The sequence below is a fragment of the Tamandua tetradactyla genome, chromosome 15, assembly GCF_023851605.1.
Source record: "Tamandua tetradactyla isolate mTamTet1 chromosome 15, mTamTet1.pri, whole genome shotgun sequence".
Lineage (NCBI taxonomy): Eukaryota > Metazoa > Chordata > Mammalia > Pilosa > Myrmecophagidae > Tamandua > Tamandua tetradactyla.
Genome location: NC_135341.1, coordinates 68,656,477 through 68,674,645, shown reverse-complemented (window position 1 = coordinate 68,674,645; position 18,169 = coordinate 68,656,477). Strand labels below are relative to the sequence as shown.

At 37.0% G+C, this 18,169-nt stretch overlaps 1 protein-coding gene across 1 annotated transcript in view; it reads left to right on the top strand.

Moving 5' to 3' along the window:
* KCNH8 (potassium voltage-gated channel subfamily H member 8) overlaps positions 1-18,169 on the top strand; it is a 396,752-nt gene that overhangs the window by 358,619 nt on the left and 19,964 nt on the right. The window contains exon 15 of the mRNA XM_077130036.1: positions 10,383-10,459. Coding sequence (XP_076986151.1) covers positions 10,383-10,459 — 77 coding nt within the window. The remainder of the gene's footprint in view (positions 1-10,382; positions 10,460-18,169) is intronic.

The following is an 18,169-nucleotide window of genomic DNA, read 5'->3' as shown; positions in this document are numbered from 1 at the left end:
GGTTATTGTAAATGGATTTTTTTCTTATTTTCCTCTTGGTATTGTGTATTACTAGTATATAGAAAGCTACTGATTAGAGTGTTTATTTTATATTCAGCACTTTGCTGTAAACATTTAGCTCTAATGGCTTTGTTGTGGATTTTTCAGAATTTTTTATATGTAGGACAATGTCATCTTTGAATAGGCAAAGTTTTACTTCAGCCTTTCCCATTTGAATGCCTTTTATTTCTTTTTCTTGCCTACATGCTCTGGCTAGAACTTGAGGTACAATGTTGGATAACAGTGGTGACAGTGGACGTCCTTGTCTTGTTCAATATCTAAAAGAGGAAGCTTTCAGTCTTTCACCATTGACTATGATGTTAGCTGTGAGTTTTTCATATACACCCTTTATCATGTTGCAAAATTTCCTCCTATTCCTTGTTTTCTAAGTGTTTTGTTTTTTTTTTTGTCAAGAAGGGGTTCTGGATTTTGTCAAATGCCTTTTCTGTGTCAATTGAGATGAACATGTGTTTTTCCTTCCTTTATTCTAGTAACGTGGTATATTATACTGATTTATTTTCTTACTTTGAACCACCCTTGCATACCTGAGATAAATCCCACTTGATTGTGGAGTATAATTCTTTTAATGTACTGGTTGGATTTGGTTTGCTAGTATTTTGTTGAGGACTTTTGCATCTATATTCACAAGGGAAATTGGCATGTAATATTTTCTTATGGTTACTTCATTTGGCTTTAGTATTAGGATGATGCTGTCCTCATAGAATGAGTTAGGGAGTGTCGCTTCCTTTCAGTTTTTTGGAAGAGTTTGATCAGGATTTGTGGTCATTGTTCTGGAGTGTTTGGTAAAATTCACCAGTGAAGTCATCAGGTCCTGGCTTTTTTTGTGTTAGGAGTGTTTTGAGTACTGAGCCAGTCTTTTTAGTTCTTATTAGTCTGTTGAAATCTTCTATTTCTTCTTGAATAAATGTAGATCGTTTGTGTGTTTCTAGGAATTCGTCCATTTTATCTAGAATATCTAATTTGTTGGCCTAAAGTTGTTCAGAGAATCCTTTTATTGTCCTTTTTATTTCTTTGAAGCTGGTAGTGATGTCCCCTCTTTCATTTCTGATTTTAGTTATTCCTTTTTTAGTCTGTCAGTCTAGTTAAAGGTTTGTTGATCTTACTGATCTGTTCAGAGAACCAGATTTTGGTTTTGTTGATTCTATTTAGTTATTTCATTGATAACCACTCTAATCTTTGTTATTTTCATCCTTCTCACCGCTTTGCTTGTTTTTATCTAGATCCTCCAAGTATGAAGTTAGGCTTCTGATTTGAGATCTTCTTCTTTCACAATGTGAACACTTAGAGCTATAAATTTTCCTTTCAGCTCTTCATTACTGCATCCCATAAGTTTTGGTATGTTCTGTTTTCATTTTCATTCATCTCAACATACTTCCAAAATTTCCTACTGAGGACTTCCGGAGAAGATGGCGGCTTAGTAAGACGCGCGGGTCTTAGTTCCTCCTCCAGAAAAGCAACTAAAGAAACAGAAACAATACGAAACAGCTCCCGGAGTCACGACAGAGACCAAAAAGACAGCGTACCCCATTCTGGAACGGCTGAACGGGCAGGGAGAATCTGCTGCGGTGAGATACCCGAGGGGCGTGCGTTTTCCCGGCCGGGGCGGCTGGCGACTGGGGTCCCCTCCACGCACGTGGCTCCCCGGTCTGACTGGGAACGTTGGATAGCGGGGCCCTCCCGTCACGCTTGGCGTTTCGGGCCAGCTGGGCAATTAGGACCGGCACTCTCCCAAGCCACAGCCAGCGACCCCCGCCTCCACGCGCGGTTTCCCGGGCCGACTGCCCCGCAGACAGACGAGCGCCACAAGCGCCACCTACTGGGCAGGAAAAGAAAAACAGAGCCCAGAGATTTCACAGAAAAAGCTTTCAACCAGCTGGGTCCCACACCCAGGGAAATCTGATCAAATGCCCAGACACCAGCAGAAAATAATGGATGACGCTCGGAAAATTAAAGATATGGCCCAGTCAAAGGAACAAACCAATAGTTCACATGAGATGCAGGAGTTGAGACAACTAATGCTGAATATACGAACAGAAATGGAAAAACTCTTCAAAAATGAAATCAATAAATTGAGGGAGGACATGAAGAAGACATGGGCTGAACAAAAAGAAGAAATAGAAAATCTGAAAAAACAAATCACAGAACTTATGGGAGTGAAGGACAAAGAAGAAAAAATGGAAAAAACAATGGATACCTACAATGGTAGATCTAAAGAGACAGAAGCTACAATTAGTGAACTGGAGGATGGAACATCTGAATTGCAAAAAGAAACAGAAACTATAGGGAAAAGAATGGAAAAACTTGAGCAGGGGATCAGGGAACTGAATGACAATATGAAGCGCACAAATATACGTGTTGTGGGTGTCCCAGAAGAAGAAGAGAAGGGAAAAGGAGGAGAAAAACTAATGGAAGAAATTATCACTGAAAATTTCCCAACTCTTATGAAAGACCTAAATTTGCAGATCCAAGAAGTGCAGCGCACCCCAAAGAGAATAGACCCAAATAGGCGTTCTCCAAGACACTTACTAGTTAGAATGTCAGAGGTCAAAGAGAAAGAGAGGATCTTGAAAGCAGCAAGAGAAAAACAATCTGTCACATACAAGGGAAACCCAATAAGACTATGTGTAGATTTCTCAGCAGAAACCATGGAAGCTAGAAGACAGTGGGATGATATATTTAAATTACTAAAAGAGAAAAACTGCCAACCAAGACTCCTATATCCAGCAAAATTGTCCTTCAAAAATGAAGGAGAAATTAAAACATTTATAGACAAAAAGTCACTGAGAGAATTTGTGACCAAGAGACCAGCTCTGCAAGAAATACTAAAGGGAGCACTAGAGTCAGATACGAAAAGACAGAAGAGAGAGGTATGGAGTAAAGTGTAGAAAGAAGGAAAATCAGATATGATATATATAATACAAAAGCCAAAATGGTAGAGGAAAATATTATCCAAACAGTAATAATACTAAAAGTTAATGGACTGAATTTCCCAATCAAAAGACATAGAATGGCAGAATGGATTACGACCCAGCAATACCACTGCTAGGGCAAAGACACAGACGGACATTTGCACACCAGTGTTTATAGCAGCATTATCTACAATTGCAAAGAGATGGAAACAGCCAAAATGTCCATCAACAGACGAGTGGCTAAACAAACTGTGGCGTATACCTACGATGGAATATTATGCAGCTTTAAGACAGACTAAACTTATGAAACATGTAATAACATGGATGGACCTAGAGAACATTATGCTGAGTGAGTCTAGCCCAAAACTAAAGGACAAATACTGTAAGGTCCCACTGATGTGAACCGACATTCGAGAATCAGCTTGGAATATATCATTGGTAACAGAGACCAGCAGGAGTTAGAAACAGGGTAAGATAATGGGTAATTGGAGCTGAAGGGATACAGACTGTGCAACAGGACTAGATACAAAAACTCAAAAATGGACAGCACAATAATACCTAAGTGTAATGTAACTAGGTTGGAACACTGAATGAAGCTGCACCTGAAATATGGTTTTTTGTTTGTTTGTTTGTGTGTTTGTATCTTTTGTTTTTGTTTTTTTTCTTTTTCCTTTTTATATATATATATATTATTAGTATTATTATTTTAATTCTCTTCTCTATATTAACATTCTATATCTTTTTCTGCTGTTTTGCTAGTTCTTTTCCTAAATCGATGCAAATGTACTAAGAAATGATGATCATGCATCTATGTGATGATACTAAGAATTACTGAGTGCATTTGTAGAATGGAATGATTTCTAAATGTTGTGTTAATTTCTTTTCTTTTTTTTGATTAATAAAAAAATTTAAAAAAAAATTTCCTACTGATTTCTTCTATGACCCATTGATTGTTTAAAAGTGTGTTCTTTTATTTCCACATATTCGTGAATTTCCAGTATTCCCTCTTTTGTCCATGTATAGCTTCATCCATTGTGATAGAGAAAATACACTTTTATTATTTCAATATTTTTAAATTTATTGAGATTTGTTTTGTGATCTAATATATGATATATTCTAGAGAATATTCCATGTGCACTAGAGAAGAATGTTTATTCTGTTGCTATTGGGCAAGATGTTCTATATATGTCTTTTAGGTCTCCTTGGTTTGTAGCGTTATTTACTGATCTTCTTCTTTCTTACTGATCTTCTGTTTAGAGGTTCTGTCCATTATTGAAAGTAGTATACCAAAGTATTTGCCTACTAATGTTGAATCATTTTTTTCCACTTCAAATCAGTATTTGCTTCATATATGTTTCCATATTTTCTTGTCATAATTTTTCAATTCTTTCACTTTCAATATACTTCTGTCTGAGAATGTTAAGGTGATTTTTAAATAAACAGTACATAGTTGGGCCATGCTTTTTATCCATTCTTAAAATCTCTCGCCTTTTGACAGGAGAGTTTAATCCATGTACATTTAAAGAAACTATTGATTAATGCAGAATTTTCTTCTACCATTTTCTATATGGTCTTTGTAAGTATACCTTTTTGCCTCAATTCTTCCACCATGCCTAGTTTCATATTTATTTGACTTTTTGTTTTGCACCATTTTGAGTATATTCTCATCTCTTTCAATATATATTTTTAATATATTTCTCTGTGATTAACTTTTGACTAAAATTTAAGTCAAGCAATGATATTTGGATAGATTACAATTAGCTTCCATAGCACAAACTGTTCCTAACAATTTTTTATTGTGCTTGTTACAAATTATCTTTATTCATTGTGTGTTCCAAAGCATGTATTTATCATTACTTATTGTGCATTTTTATTTTAGAGCCTGGAAGAAATAAAAATTGTAGTTGCACAACCAAAATATATGAAACAATAATATGAGCATTTATAGTTATGTCACTTTGATTCACTGTCTAGTGTCCAGGACTCACTGAAATATTCCTATTAGTTCAGGTGTGGTGCTGAAAAATGTTCGCAGCTTTTGTTTATCTGGAAATGTCTTCATCTTTGCCTTATTTTTGAAAGACAGCCTCATTAGATACAAAATTCTTGGTTGGTGTGACAGTTAAGTTCTGGTGTCAATTTGGCCAAGTGATAATGCCCAGTTGTCTGGTCAGGCAAGCACTGGCCTGACCATTGCTGCAAGGATATTTCATAGCTGGTTGATAAACCAGAAGGCTGGTGTATTAAATCATCAGTGAGTTGATTGCAGCTGTGGCTGATTACATCTGCTACCAACAAAGCCTCTCACAAATGAGATAATCCAGTCAGTTAAGGACTTTTAAGGAATTCAAGAGACTTTTCCACGGCTTCTTCAGCCAGCAAGCCTCTCCTCTGGAGTTCATCTAAACCCTTCATCAGAGCTGCCAGCTTCGTAGACGGCCCTATGGATTTTGGACTCTTGCATTCCCATAGTTGCATGAGACACCTTTATAAGTCTCCTATTTATGGATATCTCCTGTTGGTTCTGTTCCTCTAGAGAACCTTGACTAATACAGTTGGTAATTGTTTTCTTTCAACATATGAAATATTTTGTCCTATTGCTATCATGCTTCCACAGTTTCTGATAAGAAATCAGCACTAAATCTTATATTGGGACTCTCTTGTATATAACATGTTTCTCTTCTCTTATAGACTTCAGAGCTCTCTCCTTGTCCTTGGCATTTGATAGTTTGTTATATTTCTGGCCATGTTTCACTCTAAATTTATCCTGTTTGGGTTTCATTGGACTTCTTGAATCGGTATTTCTACGTCTTTTGTTAAATTTAGGAACTTTCCTGCCATTATTTCCTTGAATATTCCTTCTACCTCTTTCTTTGTTCTTCTCTTTCTGGGGCTCCTATAATGCATAGGTTGATATGCTTGATGGTCGTTTCAGTTTGCTTAAGCTATCAGAATGCAATATACCAGAAATGGGTTAGTTTTTACATTGAGAATTTATTAGTTTACAAATTTACAGTTCTAAGGCCATGAAAATGTCCAAATTAAGGCATCAAGGGATAGACACCTTCTCTGAAGAATGGCAACTGGCATCTGGGGTTCCTCTGTCACATGGGAGTACACATGGCCAGCAACTGTTGGTCCTTATTGTATCTGAGCTATCTCCAAACCTCTCTGGGTGGTTTTTTTTCTCTCCATATTTCTCTCTTTTATCCTCATAAAGGACCCAAGAAAGGATTAAGACCCACCTTGAATGGACAGGGTCACATATCAGTTGAAACAACTTAATCAAAAGGCCTGCTTCCCACAAGAATGGATTAAAATAACATGGTCTTTTCTCGGGCATGCAACAGCTTCAAACCAGCACACTCCACCCTCTGGGCCCCCAAAAGATATTTTCTTTCCATATGCAAACTGCATTTATTCCATCATAATATCACTAAAACCTTAAATAATTTCAGTTCAATATTAATTACAAAGTCTCATCAAAATCTGGTATAGCTGTGGTCTGTCTTAAGGCAAAATTGTCCTCTGGCTGTGGATCTGTGAAATTTAGAACAAGTTATCTGCCTCCAAGATACAAAGGAGGAACATTCATAGTTTAAATGTTCCCATTTCCGTAAGTAGAAATTCTAAGCAAAACAGGGGTCACAGGACCCAAACAGTTCTGAAAACCAGCAGGAAAAACTTCATTAGATTTCTATATCTAAAAGTCACCTACAGAATGATGTTTTATCCTCAGGGCTTGAGAGAGCAGCAGTCACACCCATTTTAAGGGCTTTCACAGCAGTCCTGTTCTCTCTAAACAGTGGGGTAAGGGGCCCGACAGCTCCAACACTGGGGAGACCAACATGTTCTCTGTTCCACCTTCTTCAAGAATTAGGGCAGCACACAGACCTTCTGCCATCTCTGGGGCACAGATCCAATAGAACAATGTGATCATGGCCAGGGTCTTCCCAATCCCTGGGGAATATGTTCACCTTCTCTGAGGCCTGGGGCACCAGCTTTCTTTCTAATAATGGGGTGGCCAAGTTCCTCTCAATTCCCCAAACATCTTTGAGCCCTGGGGTGGTGATACTTTTCAGGAACAATGGGATAGACGACCCGCCTTCTGCAAATTTCTGGTCAGCTCCCCCTTTCCACATGCATGAGTGGGTCATCTCTCCTCATCTGAGGTTTCTTGGGTTCAGACCTCATATTTCCTTTAGTCCATCCCTTTTCTGCCCTTTTTAGCCAAGGCTGGCAGTGGTTCCATTCATACAGATCTCTCAAAAAACTTGTCAGTTTTGCATGCAGCACCCAGGGGTCCCAACCATCACACAATAGGACTTTCCATAAATCTTTTCTGGATAGTTGCATTTCTAATCATGACTTCTCCTAAAATGGCCAGATGTTTCCATGTTTGGCTAAATCTTTACATGGGGCACTATCCTCTGGGAACTTATTTTCCAAAAGCTCATAATTTTTCAATCAATTTCTTGTTTATTTGTAGCAGAGTTCAGTTCTCAGCTTATCCCTTTACTCTTAATATTTTACTATAGCTGCAAGGAGAAACCAGACTACATTTTCCACATTTAGTTTGGAAATTTCTGCAGCTAGATAGCCGAATTTGTTGCTTTCAAATTCTGCCTCCCATCCAACACCAGGACTCTGTTTTGCCAAATTCTCTTCTACTTTAAAACAAAGATCACCTTTCTTCCAATTGGCAATGACACATTTATTATTTCTGTCTAAGGCCTCATTGGAAATACCTTTAGCATCCATATTTCTATCAACAGTCTCTTCAAGGAAAACTAGACCTTTCCTAGCAAGCATCTCAGAGTTCTTCCAGAATCTTCCCCTTATCCATTTATAAAGTCATTCCAGCATTTTTGGCATTTGTATCTTGCTGCACCCAACTTCTCTGGTAACAAACTCTGTATCTGTTTGCTAAAGCTGCAGGAATGCAATATACCAAAATGAGTGGGCTTTTACAGTGGGGATTTATTAATTTACAAATTTAGAGTTCTAAGACCATAAAAATGTCCAAATTAAGGCATCAAGAGGATGATACCATCTCTGAAGGGAAGACCCTGGCATTCAAGTTTCCTTTGTCACATGGAGAAGCACATGGCTGGCATCTGCTGGTCTTTTTGTCTCTGAGCTCTCTTGAAACATCTCTAGGTGTGCTTTTTCTCTGTGCTTCTCTCTTTTATCCTTATGAAGTTCTCCCATAAAAGATTAGGATCCATCTTGAATGGCCTGGGTCACATCTCAGGTGAAACAGCCTAACTGAAAGGTCCCACACACAATAGGTCTTACCCCACAAGAAGGGGTTAAAAGTATGTGGCCTTTTCTAAGGTACATAATAGTTTCAAACCGACATAATGGTGTTCCCAGAGGTCTCAGGTTCTGTTTGATGTTTTTAATTCTTTTTTTCTTTCTTCTCTTAAATCTGAATCATTTCAATTACCTTCTCTTCAAGTTTACTGAGTCTTTCTTCTGCCAGCTCCAAGCTTCTGTTGAAACCCTCTAGGGAATTTTTCATTTAAGTTATTGTGGTCTTCACTTCCAGTATTTCTATTTATTTCTTTTTAAAATTTCAGTCTTTTTATTTAGGTTTTCATATTGTTTATTCATTGTTTTCCTGATCTCCTTTGGTTCTTCCCTTATTTTCCTTTATTTCCTTATTGAGGATGATTTTTTTTTAACATCTTTGTCCAGTAGTCCAAAATCTGATTTTCTTCATTGATCATTTCTAGATTTTTACCTTCCTGTTTTGGATGGCCCATCTTTTCCTGTTTCTTTGTCTTGTAGTTTTTTTGAAACTTGTATATTTTAACATTTTAAAGTATGAACTCTGAGATTTAGCTCCTAAGTTGTCCATCGCTCAAGTTTATATCCAGTAGTGGCATAACAGTGATTTCCTTGAGTGCCAGGAGCTAATGAAAACAAACAAGCAAAGACAAAAAGCACCTTTCCCATTCTTTGCAATTTGGATATGATTCGCCTGTGCATTCCTTCAGAGTTTCACCTTCTTATCAAGAAGATCAGTCCAAGGCCATTGTGTAATGCAGGATCCTCTCCATTTTTTCTGAATCTGTGTCTTGTCCTTGGCTTTTGCTTGTTTGTGGCTTTAGGAAATCCCTGTGAAATAGGCTTTCTTTCCTGCCTAGGTGCTTTTTCATATGACTTGAAGAAGGTAATTCTTTGTTCTAGGCAACTTTTTTCTTACATTGTTTTAGCTTTCTACAAACTAATTTTGTCTGCCACCCAATTGATTGGCACAACATATAGACATCTCTGTATGTGCACTGGGGTTATCTGGTCCCTCCCAAACAAGGTCAGGGACTCACAGTGGGAGCACAGGCTGGCTCCACATTGTGCCAGGGAGGGGGCTGGGCCAGCAAGGGCACCAACTACTTTTAAAGCTGCATTTTTTTTTTAATTTATCACTTGCCTGGCTACGCAACTCTTTAACTGTTTTCCAGAGTTTTGAGGAAGACGGTTCTTCCAGTTTTTCCCAATTGTTCAAAGATTCTGTGAGGGTATAGTGCCTTTGGAATGTCTTAGGCCATCATTTTGGTTAACTGAAATTACATACATATTTACTTCTTAAATCCCTCTGTTCCCCACTAGAACGCCACGACAGTCAATTCTTTTTCTTTTTTTTATTCGTTTCTCTCTTCTACCAAGGAAGGCAGGCCTATTGTATATGCTCTACAATCATTTGTTGATGAATGGATTATCTCCACAAAGTATGTTTGAAAAATGAACTCTTACGTTCTCCCACTTCAGAATGTTTTGGCTGATGTTTTCTCCAACATACACATATTTTTACCCACAATTGGCCAAAATTGGGAAAATTGGGATAGTTATGAGTTATCTTCTACTTTTGTCTCTCCCAGAAATAAATGTTTTTGGATGAATAAGGTAGAAGAAAAATGTAGAAGAGAGAAAAGCCTAGGATTTATCACTTTTATTGTGACATAGGAGGAGAGAAGAAAACTATTATGGAGATTAGTACGTGATAAAGAGGTGGGAAGAAAATGCCGTGAGGGGCACAGGAATCAATGTTTAGAAAGGAAAGAGAGGTATGACTTGGACACTGACTGTGATAGATTTTCAGAGACTGGTCAGAGAAGAAAAATGTGCCATCTGAAATATGGTGATCACATTTGGGGGTTGGCAGATTTGCCATGGATACATCCAGTGACTGTGAACATAATCACCCCCATGATGTAAGCCTAGTTTTCTGGAGTCTTCCAGAAGAAGACAAGAAGCTTCTCTAGCACCAGTGAGGCAGAGTCTACCACGCACAGATATCAGGAAAGCAAAGGATACTGTGTTGGGCTTTCTTCTCTACTCTGAGTACCCAAAGCCTCAACTATAAGGTCATTCCTGAAAGACTCATTCTGTGTGTGTCTCACTTTTCAGATCCAGAGATTGGAGCAGCTGTTCTCTTCATCAAAGCCGAGGAGACCAAACAGCAGATTATCAAACTCAACAGTGAGGTATGGAGCCTTCTTTATTTGGGCATGCTGAAGTGGTAAGAGGAGTTATAAGTCCCACTCACCAGCAGAATCAGTATAATATAGTGGTTATAAACATGCACTCTGGAGTCAGACTACCAGAGATGAGTCCTCACTCACCCTCATAGTAGTTGTGTGACATTCAAACAGTCATTTACCCTTTCTAAGGCCCCATTTTTCTGTATATAAAAAGGGGATAATAATAATAATGCCTATCTTTTGGGCCGTTGTGAAAATTAAATAAGATCATCTGGGTAAAGAATTTTACATAAAGTAAGCACCATGTAAATGTTCATTAATATAATCAATGTCACAAATATGTTGATATTTGGTTCTAATGGGTGCTTTCTCACGTTTTTCCTATCCTTTGATTTTTGATGGGTTTAATGAAGATCTTCAGTCCACAGATGAATGTTTTTGCTCAGAGCAATCAAATGACCTGAACTCTGTTACTTTCTCAGACACATATTTTCTGTGTAACCTTGAGCAAGTCACTTTGCCTCTCTATTTCTTTCTCTGTCCATGTAAAAGTAGATTTTTTTAAAACAGCTTTATTGAGATATATTTTATGTATCATAAAATTCACCCATTTCAAGTATACAATTCAATGACTTTCAGTAACATCCCTGAGTGATTGAGCCATCACCATAAATTACTTTTAGAATATTTCTGTTTCCCCAGTAAGATCTCTCAGGACTATTTATATTCAGTCTTCCTTCCCACTGTCAGCTCCAGGCACCACTAATCCACTTTCTGTCTCTATTAATTTTCCTTTTCTGGTCATGTCATACAGATAGAGAAATGAGGTAATTTCTTGTTCACTTTCGTATTCTGAGTCAGTGACTTAGGTGCAAACAGTTTATTTGAGAGATGTTCCATGAGGCAAAAGAAAAGAGTAGAGAAGTGAGACAGAAAAGAGAAGAAAACCAAAGAGGGTGTGCTCATGAGGGAGTCACCTGTGTGGACAACTGGGGCTTCGATCCTCCTGGGGACCTCTGAGGGACTGGGTGGGATGGCACAGACTCTCCCACCAAGGAGCAAAGACAAGTGGGGCTGAGGGTGGCTCCTGAGGGATTAACTCTCTGGCACTTACAGAGGTCTTAGCTGCAGAGGAGGCCAGAAAGATTCCTCAGGCAAGAGCGTGCAGGAAGGCCAGGGACTGATGGGGAAACGTCTCTGATGACCTTCAGTGTAGACCTAGGCCAAGGGTATGTGGTCAGGCACTGGCAATGTACTAGAATGCCCTTCTAAGTCTACAGTTTTATATGCTCTAATTACTCTTTGGGAGGAAATGTAACCATGTGACGGTATTTGCGAGATTTGAAAAAGATGAACTTCATACAATCATAATAAGCCTCCAATTGTCTGTAAAATGGAAGATGGGGTGGCTTCTCAAAAAGCCTTTATATTGTCCTTACGCCTGGGTTCTTCATCTTAGTGAAAATTTCTGTTTTTCTGCCGTCTCTCCTTCCACGCCTGCACACTCTGGGGTATTTCTGCTAACAAAAAGTGAGAGGGCCAAAGGGTAGGCTAACAAGATAGAAAAGGAAAAATGAGATGATCCACTAACTCTATTGAAGGTCCTTAAATCACAAGGACTTGGGTATACACTGGATCAACTAAATGGTATCTTGTTAGAATACACACCGCAAAAGCAAAACACCTGTTTGAGAACTGGGCGTTAACGCTTTATCGAAAAATTTTTCTTCAGATATTGTTTTCAGCTAAAAACACCTTTCGTAACATTTGAATTATACACACACACAAACACATACACATTTGGAAAAAGCATTTAATAGTTTCAAGAAATGAGTGATCAATATCTTAGTTCAAGTAGTAAAGGTACTGACTTTACTGAAAAGGAAAAAATGTGTTTATTTCCTTACGTTTTAGAATGCAGAAATTTTTCTAAGGTTGAAAGTATACATACTACATAGTTTTCCTTTGACAGTGTGGGTCATTGGTAAATACTTTAAATCAGATAATTACTTGATTTGGTATTCGTGTCTGCTTTTGTAGTAAATGCCATAAATCTTTTCATTTTTTCCTACCTTGAAATAAAATTGACAAGATAAATATCAATGGTACAATTATCCTTCTCTAAAAAATTAGTTTTTCCTTGTGGAAAAATATCATTTCTTCACAGGTGAAGCTTAAGCAGAAAAATCTTATTCTTTACACATAATTTAATTTATCAGCCTTGAGCCTTTGGGTAATGCATTAAAACCCTCTAAAACAGGCAGAATGAAAATACAAATTGGCTTCAAACTATAAAATTATCCCCCTTCTAACCTCCTATTTGTTGTTTCCTATCTCTTGCAAAACAATGCTATTTATTTAGAAAAATTAAAAATCTGCAGTTTTAAGTCAGGTCCAAATTTTTCATTTCACTTATTTTTCTACTGTTCACACGTGTGATCATTTGATTGCTGTATTCTCTGTTCTACCAGCTAAAAGCAAGAAAGAGAGAAAGTGGCGATAAATGTGGGATCGACTGCATGATAATAATTCTGCCACCAAGAGGGCAACCCAGAAGCCCACATATAGCTGAGCCATATTGTACAGACTGTATAGGCATTATCTAAAGCATACGAGAGCACTGCAGAATCTGCACTCTGATATTTGCTCTAAGATTTATTGGTGTCTAGATTCCATAATCAGCCAGATAAATTCAGAGCAAGGCTCAGAAAAGGAGTAACACTGGTAATAACCTACATTCACAGAACAGTTAAGAAACATTAAAAGATGTAGGGTAGTTACTAATTTTAGAACACTTTTGACAATATTACCTTTACTTTTCAGTGGAGCAAGAAGTAGTGGGTCTAAGGAAATTCTGAAAATAACAAAAAATGTCTCTGTGGGTGCCATGGGCTGTTGTAAGTCACATGCCCCATTTATAAAAAGTTTTGTAGATAAGGATTAAAGTGCTTTCTCAATTTTGAAATCTGGCTGACCCAGAAAGGCATTGCAGCATGGCCTAGTAAGAGGCCCAGCCTTCTCTGCCGTAATGGGCAGAAAACACACTATCAAAGAAAGAGAATAAGCTTTGGAGAGAGACGGATATTGAGATGTATGGCCATACAATTAGCTGTGTGACTTTGGCAAAGTGTTTTTCTCCCTGAAGATCAAAACTTTCCTCTGTTAAATGGCAATAATAAAATCTGCAATACAGGATTGTTTTGAGGACTTAATGCCATGTATAAAGCACTGAACATGATGTCCATTAATAAGGGCACAATAAATGTTGGTTCCTTCCTTATACAAGATTATGCTTCAACTCAGCAAAGGGTGGCTATCAAATTAGCACCCTCCCAGCACCGAACAGTGCCTAGTACAGAGTAGAAAGAGGAGAGGAAATTAAACAATGCTTATGGAATAAAACATAGATACATTAACTTTAGTACATTTATGATCATGAAAATAACTACTTTCACCTAAGTTTTTCTTTTTGCTATGAAGACAGTATGAAAACAGAATGGAAAATAATTAGGCAGATTGTTTATATTTCAAGGCACTTTATTTAAACTAAGTAATTTGAGGCACTTGTGCTACTGTATTAAAGAAGATTTAAAGATTTAACAACAAATACACCCAGTATGTATGTTAGTTTTAACAAAGCTAAACCATTACCTGATATTACTCTCAACATATAAATGTCAAATAATGCTGAAACCAGGCAGAAAAAAACCTGCCAAGTTTAAAAGAAAGATAATCATAACAATATCTGCATTTTTAAAATGAGAGAATGCAGGTGGCTTGTTAAATCATCTTTTTCCCCAAAGTGCACTTTGGCTTGAATGCTCTAACTGATTGCCTTTATTTAGCATTTTATTTTGCATGAACTTACAGCCATAGCTAATATTAGACCACTTCAGCCCACACTGAGTCTTAAATATATTGAGGAATATAAAATATGTAAAATGCCAAGCAAAAAGTGAGTTTGGAGAACTATATTGACTTTTTTTAGAGAAGTCTGGCCTCCCAAACTTTTGTTTTTTAATTTAACAAGAGCATGTGGCCTGGGAAATGTTGGTGCAGACATCTTTGGAAAATCCACTCTGCCACAACTTATCTCTTGTCTGAGCACAGAAAATTGGGGGAAGGGAACTCCAGTAGGGTAGAGTACATTCTTTCTTCTCCTTTCCTATTGCCTGTTCCACAAAATTAATTGAGGACCTACTGTATGGCAGGAACTGGGGAACTGTTGCACCTCTGCAGATTAATTTCTTTTCAGTCAGGTCTGAGCTCCAAACTTGAGATTAGAGAACTTCCATACTCTTTATTAACTCTTTTCAAAGAAACTTTATTGAGATATAATTGACATATCATACACTTCACCCATTTAAAGTATAAAATTCAGTGGCTTTTAGTATAATCACAGAGTTTTGCAACCATCACCACAATCAATTTTAAAGCATTTTCATCACTCTGATAAGAAATAGCCACCGCCATGGCCACCACCACCCCTAAACTTTCTATTCCACTCAGCTCCAGGTAACCACTAATCTACTTTCTGTCCTTATATGTTTGCTTATAGTGGGCATTCCATATGCATGGAGTTATAGAATATGTTGACCTTTGTGACTGGCTTATTTCACTTAGAAATAACCCAGAAAACCCATTCTGTGTTTTCACTGTTTACACATGTTATGGACTGTATTAGTACTCCATTCATTCCACTTTTTATTTACCCATTCATTTATTTAGAGACATTTAGGTGTTCCTACTTTGGAGCTCTTATGAATATGTTGCTATGAAAATTCATGTACAGTTTTGTTTGGACATATATGTTCATTTCTCTTGAGTATATACCTAAAAGTGGAAATGTATGGTAACCCTATGTTTAACCACTTAAGGAACTTCCAAACTGTTTCTCAAAGGAGCTGCGGCATTTTACATCGCCACCAGTAGTGTATGAGTGTGTGAGTGTGCTGGCTTCTCCACTTCCTTGCCAATATTTGTCTTTTTATAGTTATCTTGGTGGTGTGAAGTGGTATCTCATTGAGGTTTTCATGTGAACTCACTGATGGACAATAATGTTGAACATTTTTTCATGTGTTTATTGACCATTGTATATCTCCTTTGGAGAGCTGTCTATTCAGATTCTTTATCCATTTTATAATTGGGTTGTCTTTTTATTATTTAGTTGCATTAACCAGGATTTTTCAACTGGAAGAATTCTCTATATATTCTAGATGCAAGCCCCTTATCAGATACATGATATTCAAAAATTTTCTCCCATTCTGTGGACTGTCTTTTCGCCTTCTTTTTATCCTTGGAAGCACAAAGTTTTAATTTGGGGTGATATCCAGTTTGTTTGGGGTTTTAATTTGGTGTGATATCCAGTTTATTTTCTGCTTTTGGTGTCATATCTAAGAAACCATTACCTAAACCAAGGTCACAAGATTTATATCTGTATTTTCTTCCAAGAGTCCTACACTTTGTACTCTTAACATTTAGGTCTTTGATCCATTTTGCCTTAATTTCGTATATGGCGTGAAGTAGGAGTCCAATTTTGTTCTTTTTCAAGATTGTTCTGACTATTGTAGGTCCCTTGAACTTTGATAGGAATTTAAGGATCAGTTTGTCAATTTCTGCAAAGGAGCCAGTTGAAATTTGGATGGGGATCTCATATACTTTGGAGGTTATCTTGGGAAATATTTCCATTCTAACAATATTAAATCTTCAAGACCATGAACATGGGATGTATTTCCATTTGTTTGGGTCTACTTTAATTTCACTCAACAATATTTTGTTGTTTTCAGAGTATAGAATGTAAGTCTTGCATTTATTTTGTTAAATTTGTCCCTAAGTATTCAATTATTTGTATGCTATTATAAATTTTATTTTCTCAATACTCTCAATGAGTATTTGTTTCACTCATTTCTACTGTACACAATACAATTGATTTTTTATATAGATTATGTATGCTGCAACTTCATTAAGCAGATGTGTTCTAATAGGCTTTTAGTGGATTCCTTAGGATTTTCTATATGCAAGATTATGTCATTTTCAAATAGAGATATTTTTACTTCTTCTTTTCCAGTATGAACTCATTTTATTTCATTTTTTGGCCTAAATGCCCTGGCTAGAACCTCATTACAAGTGTTTAATACAAGTGAGAGCAGACATCCTTTTCCTGTTCCTGATTTTAGGGGCAAATCATCCAGTATTTCCCCATTAAGTATGGTGTTAGCTGTGGGTTTTTCATAGAAGCTTTTATCAGGTTGAAGAAGTTCCCTCCTTCACTTTCAACAGTTACTTAATAAAGACAGGATTGCACAGACCAAGAAATAGACGTTCTCCACTTAACTTTGCATAATTCCAAAAATATATAATGCTTGAACCTTTTGTCCTTTTCCAAGTGAAATAAAGTAGTAAATACTTATGAAGTAATTCTTCTGTGGTTAAATATATTTGGAATATTTTGCTTAATAACAGATTTATATTATTAGAGATTCATCTTGGTCATTAACGTACTAAATCATTATGAATTCTTGTAGTAAAGAAACTAAATTAACTTATTTTTAGTATACATTGACCAAATATTTTGCCTATGGATCACTTTAATGACAGAATAACTATTGACATTTTGTTTACCACTAGTGTACCTTGCAACAGTATGGGAAGTACTGCGTTAAGAAGGTAGCCTCTTTCAGAGCCTTATCTTCCTTGTTTCATTTATGCTACTCTGGGTCCCTGAATGGTTTAGCTCCACATTTTATAGTTCAGCATTTTTTCACTTTCTTCTTTCAGGGCTTTTACTGATATTCCCAGAATATTCTCTATTTTTCTTTTGCAGCTGTTTAAACTTTGTTTCAATTATGGTCTTTACCAATTAACTTCCATGGAGGTTTACACCATCTCATTTATTTCTCCAAATATTAAATGCCTTCTTTTAATATGTACCAACATATTAAAAGTTTCTGTTGATCAGTCCTCTGGCTTTTTTTCAAGTTTAAGTTGCCAGGCCTATTTCAGTGTCCATACTGCTTTGGAGGTGATGATTCCTTCTGATTAAGTCTAAAGTGAAAAAAAAAAAAAAAAAAAAACAGAAATTCTCCCAGGGTCAAGGATAAAGATGCTCTGGATCTCTTTGCGATGCCATGGCCCTTTTGGGGAAACAGAATTAAATATGTTCACTAACTCCAGAATTTAGAAAGGTATTTCAGTTTTAGCCCTTAAGGCTCCATATATTGTAATATATACATATATGTGATGAAAATCAAAATTTGAGAGAACCCAACCCTAATCCTACTTTGCTGGAAGTCTCATGGAGTGATACGCAGCTCTTTGCTCCACTTGACACAGTAGCATATTGTTTGCTTTGAAAGATGGGGGAAGCCCATTCAGATCAACAGGACCTCTAGCAATTCAGAGACCCAGCTCTTGTTGCTATTGAGACCAACAGAATATTATTTCATTTTCAGAGGGAATGCATTACATTTCAAGAGTGGATCATAGATTATGTCCTTTAATATTAGTTTGTCTAGTCATCTTCTTATATCCTCAGAAAAAACTAGTAACTGTTGCTGAACTTTTAAGGAGTCACACCATTCTCAGTTAGGCAGAGTTATAGTCAGCCTAGGGTAAATTGTGCTCAGGTAAGAACCTCCAAATCACAGGGGTTTAAAAGTTTGTTTCTTGATCAAACAAAATGCCTAACGCAGGTCAGCAGAGGGGGCTCCTCCC